The sequence below is a fragment of the Laccaria bicolor genome, genomic scaffold (genome assembly GCF_000143565.1).
Source record: "Laccaria bicolor S238N-H82 LACBIscaffold_71 genomic scaffold, whole genome shotgun sequence".
In the NCBI taxonomy this organism is placed as follows: Eukaryota; Fungi; Basidiomycota; class Agaricomycetes; order Agaricales; family Hydnangiaceae; genus Laccaria; species Laccaria bicolor.
In genome coordinates, this window is record NW_001889942.1 from 185,128 (window position 1) to 194,069 (window position 8,942).

Genomic DNA, 8,942 nt, shown 5'->3' on the forward strand with positions numbered 1-8,942 from the left:
AGTAGATGGAATACTGACAATTGTTAGTGGTATGTTCGCTATTCTGTTGATTGGGATTATCCATCGTTGGGACGAAGGCGAAGGAGGAAGAACTGGTTATGAGGAAAGTGAGAATGTCTGCGCCGCGCGTGAGGTTTCTTATAGAAGATACACGCTGTAAATGCCATGCGTAAACTGCATTTCACCTGTCAGCATCATTCATTTACCGAAGTGGACAAACGGGAGATGTGTGCTTGAACAGCGAATTGTTGGCTTTTTTTTTTTGAATTCTGCAAAAATATCATTGATGGTATGCCAGTTGACCCCAGGGGGATTAAACATATGTACCATCGGCGACGTATAGTCCCGAAACATCGGAATTGTGTTGCAGAGGCAATTCCTGAGGGCTTGAAAGGGGGGCACGTGGGAGTTTGTGAAGAAGCGAGCATGTTGAAGGCGTGCAAAGCATGCACAAACATTTCTTCAGTAAGCAGATTTCTATAAGGGGCCCAGAAAAAATGACTCGCAATCTCACATCATCACTAAAACTGTTGAAATCAAATCAGCAAGCGTCAATTCTTTGTGATCAACCCGAATTTAATGTTCTTGGGCTCGTTTTAAAGCCAGTAGACATGTTAATAAATTTACCGATTCATACTTTAAAAATATTAGACTAAAGACCGGTTAAAACTGGTGCAGACCGAAACCAGTCTAAAGACCGCAAAAAGACCGCAGACCACGGTCTTTTTCGGTCCAGTCTGGTCTTTTTGACTTCTGGGAAAAAGGTAGACCGGTTACGGTTATGGCTAAAGCCCCTGGGCGTCAAAAGACCAGACCAGACCGGACTTTCAAACACTACTCAACCTTGCCTTGGCTGAGTCAGTAAATCAACCTTGTCATCGATTCAGCATAAAAGACATTGTGTTCCACTTCAACCATCCCTCTGTCCCTTTTTGTATTGACCAGAGCTCTGCCATGTGGTGTGGATTTGGCTTGATTTAAGCCTGTCCAATGCATGTCAATATCAAGTCGAACATAAAAAGGAAAATGGGTTTCAAACATCTAAAAATGGTCTGCAATAGTCAAGATCATAGACATTAGGGATTGCTCCTCTCTCAATGCTATTGATGACGATGTCCCAGTGATCCTCAAGAGTCAACACAGCATTGTAAAAGACTGATGTAAAGCTCGCATGCATGAGGACAAGTGATGGATCCATAACAGCAAGAGCATAGTCATTAAGAGGTTTCCCAAGAAACTTGGGATGTACCAAACTGCGAAGGGACAGGGGAGAGGGGGGCTGTGGATAAGGCAGCACTTCAGTGTTCATGATCCAATGGCAACAGCTGAGTTGAAAAAAAGGCTTACAGGTCTCTGTTATAGCTTTTTCATCATCTTTCACTGCAACACCCATGTGTCTCCTCATATTTCCGCTTGCAATGTTGGTAAGAAACACTTCCTTCTGCAATTCTCCCAGCTTGTTAGTGTTTAAAAGTCTGGTTAGGTTAGGTTATTGGGTGCCCAGGGGCTCTAACCGAGACCAAGACCGGTTAGGGTTCGTTCCCAGACCCAAAATAACCTAACTGGACCAAAGATAACTGACCATAACTGGTTAGTTGCAGTTACTAACCAGTTAGGACCGAAAGAATAGAAAATCGATTAAAACAGCATATATTTCTCATATTTCCTGCAGTAAACATTATTACCATGCATTGTAGCTTTAAAACAAGCCCAAGAACGCTAAATTTGGTGAAGAATTGATGATTTTATGATAATATTCTTGAAAGTCTACTCTTTTCGCCAATATTTTAAAGATTTGACCATAACTCTGTCAGACTTTTAGTGTTTCTCATGCTTTTAGATGTGTTTTGAAGGGGTATAACAGGGTCGGTTGTAACTGGTTATAACCGGTTTTTTAACAGTTAGTTAACTGCAAAATAACTGGTTATTTCATTTTCAGAATTGACTAACCACTAACCGTGGTCCAGTCTTTTTGCAGTTAGGTCCGGTCTGGTCTCGGTTATTTTCCAGTTAGCTGACCTAACCTTCAAACACTACAGCTTGTTAACAATTTTCATGGTCAGGCCACAGAAGCAGAAAGTGCTGGATATGCAGAACCTGCCTTCAAAAGTGCAGTCAATATTCTCCATTACAGGATACCTTGGGAATGATTTGAAGGTCAACCCCAATGTCCCAGATGTTTGAGCAATGAAATTGGGGAAATCGGGGAGAGCAAACCACGAATGGTGGAGGAAGGGCAAGGTGACTTGTCAAAAAAGCAGGAGATGAACAGCTGATACATGTTGTAGAGAGAAAGGGGAATGGTCTCATAAAATGTCTGTGCCAAGTATTGATCATGAATGGCCACAGGCCAGCATCAACATTCGCAACTGCTTTTGGCATTAGGGGGGAAAAAACACTGAGACAATCATGAAATGCTGATAATAGAGCATACAGCCAGAATGACAAGACACAGTCTTTTGCAAATGGAGATGGTGCATACTGGGCATTTCTTTTAAGCCCAAGAACAGATGAAATGGATAAAAACTCACTGCTAAGTGAAATGCTCCCCCTGGGCATAAAAATTTGACATACAGCCAGAACAACAAAACGCGGTCTTTCGAAAATAGAGATGGAGATTCGTTCGTACTGGGCATTTCTTTTAAGCCCAAGAACAGGTGAAACGGATGAAAACACACAGCTAAGTGAAATTCTCCCCCTGGGCATAAAAATTTGACATACAGCCAGAACAACAAAACACGGTCTTTCGCAAATTGAGATGGAGATCTGTTCGTACTGTGCGTTTTTTTTAAGCCCAAGAACAGGTGAAACGGATGAAAACTCACTGCTAAGTGAAATTCTCCCCCTGGGCATAGAAAATTAACATACAGCCAGAACAACAAAACACGGTCTTTCGCAAATTGAGATGGAGATCTGTTCGTACTGTGCGTTTTTTTTAAGCCCAAGAACAGGTGAAACGGATGAAAACTCACTGCTAAGTGAAATTCTCCCCCTGGGCATAAAAATTAACATACAGCCAGAACAACAAAACACGGTCTTTCGCAAATTGAGATGGAGATCTGTTCGTACTGTGCGTTTTTTTTAAGCCCAAGAACAGGTGAAACGGATGAAAACTCACTGCTAAGTGAAATGCTCCCCCTGGGCATAAAAGTCTGACATACAGCCAGAACAACAAAACGCGGTCTTTCGCAAATGGAGATGGAGATTCTTTCGTACTGAGCGTTTCTTTTAAGCCCAAGAACCGGTGAAAGGGATGAAAACTCACCGCTAAATGAAATGCTTCCTTGGGCATAAAACTTTAACATACAGCTAAAACAACAAAACGCGGTCTTTCGCAAATGAAGGTGGCGATTCCCTCATACTGGATGATTTTTTAAGCCCAACAACAGGCGAAACGGATGAAAACTCACTTTGAAACAATGGTGATATAGTATTTTCCCACCTTCGAGGACCAAAATCCGGTCCATTCGGTGTCCGAATGGACCGGATTTTGGTCCTCGAAGGTGGGAAACATGACATCATCTCTCTCGTGATGCTTACCAGCGGCAGCGGTCACAACAATTGTTGAAGTTTGTTGAAGTTTGTAGATAGGGTCAATTCCTTGGTTCCTAACAATTGTTGAAGATTGTTGAAGATCCCTCAATTGTGGGATTGAGGGAAAGCTGAGAATCTGGAAGATTATGGGGGATTTTCCAAGATTATTCAGTCTCAATTTTGCTCGTGTACCAAACGTACAGACCTACAAAATGCAAGATTGCCAAAGATCTCAGGTTGTAAATAGAACCAAAGCCTAACTGTAATTGAAAGATTGTTGAAGATTCCGCAAGATTGTTGAAGATTGTTCGCAAAATTTGGCTTTCTTCCTTCACATGTTTCTGTAATGGAACAATCTTTGACAATCTTCAACAATCTTTGGCTATCTTTGACAATCTTTGACAATTGCCAGCTTTATTTCATGAAAAGTATGTAGGTAGAAAAAAAAGTGAGTTTTGTCCACAGACGGCCGTCAAACTGGAGGTGACAGAGGCAAACAGATGAGTAACTACGATACAAGCTCTCCTATATATACTGTAGAGTATGAAATAAATGGGGATACAGATGAAATGCCCGGAAAAACAATAAATGTACCTTAATCCGGGTATCGGGCGCATTGCACATGCTCGCACAGCTCCCGGAATTCCAACAAAAACTTGTTAGTGGATACATAATGCGAGAGAGTATCTACGCTCCTCTATTAGTAGAGCCTCCTAAGAGCCTCTAGACCCGGAAATCCGTTTGATCATATGACATTGAATAATTTATGTGGACAACATTATTTATTTGTTTAGGTCACCAACTCACGTCATTCTAAAAGACTAAGATAAGGTATCGCCATCCGCTCCAAGAATCGGACACCACCACAGAAATAAAGCAGAGTCAAAGTATATCATCCTCTCCCTCGTTTTTGAAATCGGTTTTCTGGTTTGCTAGCATCCAGGTCAACGTGTAGGTCTGTAAGACCATCGCTACACGACGGTTGATGCCTTTTCACGTATTCTCGAATATGCAGCACGACCCTACTCGTCAACAGTGAATGGAGTACGCGTTCCACACTTGACTCGATCAGTCATTTTGCACGTAGAGACAGAAACATAAACGTACTTGGAAATAACCGCGAAATACTCTACCTACGGAAGTTTGATGATGAGTTTGGTTCTCACACAAAGACATATTGTATCGGCTTACAGAGAGCGCGCAGACCACTGCGACATTGACTATTGAAAGGGCTATTGCTCCTTTAGCACACAATGAATGCGTCGTGCCGACCGTCGCTTACCAAAAAGGTAGATATACATTATTATTCCTAAGGCAATTTAGATACATTTTTTTCGATGGAATTCAATATCTTACCGTCTCGATATATGAGATGATGTAGACCGACATTCTCTCCTCGCCGATCTGAAAGGGCGGCTTATGAGCAAACGGAAAACTAGATAACGTATGGGTCTTACAGGAAGCAATTCCAGGAATTATCATCAGGACCAGTATTACTGGGCGACAATTAGTTGGGATGCCGCGCACATCAAGGTCGAGGTGAATGCTTACCAGCTTCGTAAATCATGAATACAACCCAATCCAAGTATACGATGTGATTTGCACTGATGAGAAAGCAACCGACAAATGCTGGGTATGGCTTTGTACTGACTTGACATGGGATGTCAGTTTCGGTGAGATGATGGCAGAGGGAGGACACACATTGCAGGTCGCGAAGGAAGATTCTGGTCACGTATACCTCCGCCACAGTTGTGAGCGTAAGTAGGGATATCAGAAAGACACCCAGACGCAGTTCCCGTTTCCATACTGCCCATACGCGCAGGGTCAAGATTGCTAGGAGCAGCCACCATTAGGGACGTCAGATAGTATGAAGAGAATGCGCACCTTCGGACAAAATAAAACCAAAAATCATCAACCCTTTGATACGATGAGCCAAACAACCACGCTTTAAAGAGAATGCATACATCCTCGTATCGTTTCAACAACATGGCAGCCATCTGGGTCGATATTTACCGCCAATTGGTCTGGAAGAGAAAATGGTGAAATGTTGTAAAGAGAGAGAGAGGTACTCACGAGTCAGACAGAGAAAAATCGCATCACAGAAAGGCAGATATCGCTGAACGATATATAGCACTTTCACGAACCCCCATGGCGATGACCACACAAACTCAAACTCCATCCCCAACATCAGCGAGCAATCGTATACCAACAGCATCGCCGCCGCAACTGCGGAGTCGAAAACTCATCAGCTTTAGAAGGTCGATGTCGTCCTAGACGGCTTACCATCGAACGACTGTTTTTCTTTCGTTAGAGGGGGGAGGAAGACTTCATAGACATGTAGATACACACCGTAGCAAGTCGTTCTGCAGCCAAATAATCTATGAGCGAAGCGAGCGCCGCCATGTCTGAGGAGAGGCGGAATCGGGAGTGTAAGGAGAATGGGTTCTTCTGAGTGCCTTGACACGATATAGCGTGTCAGAAGAAGTAGGTATCGGAATCAAATCTGCCCGTGTATCCATATTTTTAACGCTGGGAGAACCTCGGAGAAGCTTTGAATCAAGGGCCGAGGTACCAATCCCAGGCTGAATGTCGTAATGTAACCACCCCTACACCTTAAAAGTCAACTCTGCAATCGTGAATTGGGGAGAAACATGGACTCACTTTGGTTCTCTTTCTTTGGCAAAAACGATGCGAAGGGAGATGATACGCGCCGAAGCCACTGAGCCCAGGTATGCCGATTCGGGACCATTGAAGACATGGCAGCAGACAGTGAAATCCGAGGAGTTCAGGATCAACCTGTTCAAAGGCGAGTGCACGAAAAGGGCCAGAAAGCTCGTAGTGCGACACCTGCCGTTATTGAATATTGAGTTCGTAACTCGTGCGTCAACCGAGAAAATTTCGAACTCCGATTATCGCCTCATCTCCTCAACAAATAATCGATCACAACGCGTTCTTGAAGCCTTTGATCCTACGAAAATCAACTTGGGTGCATGTCAATGACTTCAGGTATTTACAGCACCGTTCGACAGAATGACGCTCAGGATATCGAACAATGGGGACACTTATGTAGACCTCTAATTGTGGGGATTTCAGGGTTGACATGAAACGCTTATTTTATTACAATTACTTAGCCGGTAGCTACCAGTACACCGACTATAACTTGTCGTACCATATCTACCAAATGAGATGACCGCTACAACAAGAAGGCGTCACTACAGCCAGAAAGCGATTAACATAGACGCTTACCCGTCAACAAAGTATTCACCGCCAGTCATATAGGAGGCGTGGTCGGAAAGAAGCAAAAGTGCTTGGCCAGTAATCTCATGGGGCTATTGAATCCAGGATGAGACAATTATTGTCTAGAATATATGGAACGTTTACCTCGGCAAACCGTCCAAGAGGCAGAGATCGGGCTTGGAAGTCGCGGATTTTCTTTTCCATGTGAGAGGTCTGATCGGTATTGACTGAAGAAGTTGAGTGAGATACCATTTGCCGCCATGAAAATAACGAGTCACGTACCATAACCAGGAGACACGGCGTTGACACGGATCCCCTGAGAAGACCATTCGGCGGCAAGCCCTTTGGTAAGGTTCGAAACAGCGGCTTTGGAGGCGTTGTAGAAAACCTGGATTGGCGAAGGCGTCCGGGTATTAAATGATGACCAGAAAACGAAATGACCAAATCACCTGAGCAAGGGGGGTGGCTTCCGCAGACTTATTGATAATCTGTGAGCTCATCGACGAGGTAATGACGATCGACCCTTGCTGCTTTCGCTCGAGCCATAACCTGGGAGACGGAATTACTAACGGCCCGTCATAGAGAGAGAAAAAGACGCACTTAGCCACGGCACGAGCGGTGTTGAAGACGCCAAATACGTTGACGTCGAATACGGTCTTGAAATCGTCGTGGGTAAGGTCGAGGGCTGGTTTGGGAACGGATACACCAGCATTCTATTGGCATATATGCGCATACAATGAGAATATAATTCGAAAAAAATGAAATCGAGATAACTTACAGCAATAAGGCCCGAGATGGGACCAAGCTCTTCGTCAATTTGCTTGAGCGTCTTGTTGACGAGGTCGGTATCCGAGACGTCGCATTTGTACGCCTAAAGCGAGCGTCAGGAGAGTGGGGCGAGCGCAAAAAGACAATCCCAAACCTTGGATTTGACGTTGAACTCTTTCGAGAGTTTCTCTGCTACCTCAGGGGCGTCCTTGGAAGACCTGTGAGCCGCACGATGATCAGGGAAAGTTAGTTGAATATATGCGTGCGATGCACCTGTAGATTATCGCGACATTTGCTCCTGCTTGAGCAACGGCCCTGCTAAGCGCGTAACCAATGCCCCTGTTTCCACCAGTGACGACGATACATTTCTCTACAAAATGAAAGCGAGGTTAGAGATAGAAGAAATGTAAGACATATGTTACTTACTGGCAAAGCTGATGCTGAAGCCGCTTGACATTGCTGAGAGTGGTTTGAGGATGTTGTAAAATGGGTGGGTTGTTGTGGTTTGAGTTAAAGCGTCGAAAGCCGACCACGCCTTTATACGATTTCTGCGTCGACAGTTCCAGTCATGTCGTCATTGTTTCTCGGAAGCATGTGGCAGAGCTTAAAATAGACAGCCTTACCCGCGCACATCTGTCTGCACAAGATCTACAGACAAACGATGCGCGATGAATGAAATATTGATTGTAACCAGCCCGAATTATGCTAGGAGCTACTATGGCTCTTTCTTTAGCACGAACATCCTAGAAAGCCCAGATGAAAAATTTCACGTGCTTCCAAGACCTGCCCCAAGACGTTTTAGTTTCGGGAAGATCAAGGGAAGTTGTCTAAACACTGCGCAATCGACAACTTCTCCCCCGCCGGAGAACACATGAACGACAGCAATTCCAAGCCGGTGTTCATTTAAAGATGCTGATATTTAAACTGTGAGCGCAGCTGTCGAATCGAATCGAAGCCGCGTTAAAGATGGGACCATGAAGCATCTACACGTCAATCAACCCACGAATCCAAGAACAACCGACTAAAACTCACAGCAACAGGCAATGACGCGTTTTGTAAGCTGGAAAAAGGTCGAAGAAAGGCGTAAGGGATAGGAGTGCATGTTCCGCCACAGGCAGGATCGACGAAAGCCTTTTAGGCGACGGCAGACCACAGCAAGGACTTATTCAAGTTATTGCCAGTTGGAGGTGGATCCTCGCCCAGATCGACGTCGAAATGTTCAAAAATCACTCCGAGAGGGTACTTCAGGTTCCACCTGCCGGGCGAGAGGGCTTGACTTGACACACCTGAGAGGGTTCTAGTTGAGTCTGAGACTGAAACGGCGTGTGCAAACAACGTGAGGAAGATGGAAAAAACATTGAGCGACGTTGAGAGGGGTCCGTGCATTTTCATTTTCACGTGAT

The 8,942-nt window shown here is 44.5% G+C and overlaps 3 protein-coding genes across 3 annotated transcripts; all 3 read right to left on the reverse strand.

Moving 5' to 3' along the window:
• Positions 1 to 3,309: 3,309 nt before the first annotated feature.
• LACBIDRAFT_316298 (uncharacterized protein) lies at positions 3,310 to 3,514 on the reverse strand (the record flags this gene model as incomplete). The annotated part of the gene is made up of 2 exons (XM_001889721.1): positions 3,310 to 3,361; positions 3,411 to 3,514. 2 exons carry the CDS (start codon positions 3,512 to 3,514, stop codon positions 3,310 to 3,312), a joined length of 156 nt encoding a protein of 51 aa, XP_001889756.1.
• A 1,042-nt stretch (positions 3,515 to 4,556) lies between these two features.
• LACBIDRAFT_334882 (uncharacterized protein) lies at positions 4,557 to 6,292 on the reverse strand (the record flags this gene model as incomplete). The annotated part of the gene is given in 12 exon segments (XM_001889722.1): positions 4,557 to 4,667; positions 4,726 to 4,754; positions 4,787 to 4,811; positions 4,891 to 4,969; positions 4,992 to 5,030; positions 5,236 to 5,367; positions 5,419 to 5,479; positions 5,499 to 5,558; positions 5,608 to 5,760; positions 5,818 to 5,827; positions 5,884 to 5,990; positions 6,196 to 6,292. The coding sequence occupies 12 exon segments, from the start codon at positions 6,290 to 6,292 to the stop codon at positions 4,557 to 4,559; spliced, it is 903 nt and encodes a 300-aa protein (XP_001889757.1).
• Positions 6,293 to 6,708: 416 nt separating this feature from the next.
• On the reverse strand, positions 6,709 to 7,996 carry LACBIDRAFT_256071 (NADP-dependent mannitol dehydrogenase MtDH; the record flags this gene model as incomplete). Its single annotated transcript, XM_001889723.1, has 10 exons — positions 6,709 to 6,727; positions 6,781 to 6,863; positions 6,916 to 6,998; positions 7,054 to 7,159; positions 7,221 to 7,320; positions 7,372 to 7,484; positions 7,550 to 7,642; positions 7,694 to 7,757; positions 7,813 to 7,909; positions 7,966 to 7,996. 10 exons carry the CDS (start codon positions 7,994 to 7,996, stop codon positions 6,709 to 6,711), a joined length of 789 nt encoding a protein of 262 aa, XP_001889758.1.
• Between the last annotated feature and the right edge of the window lie 946 nt (positions 7,997 to 8,942).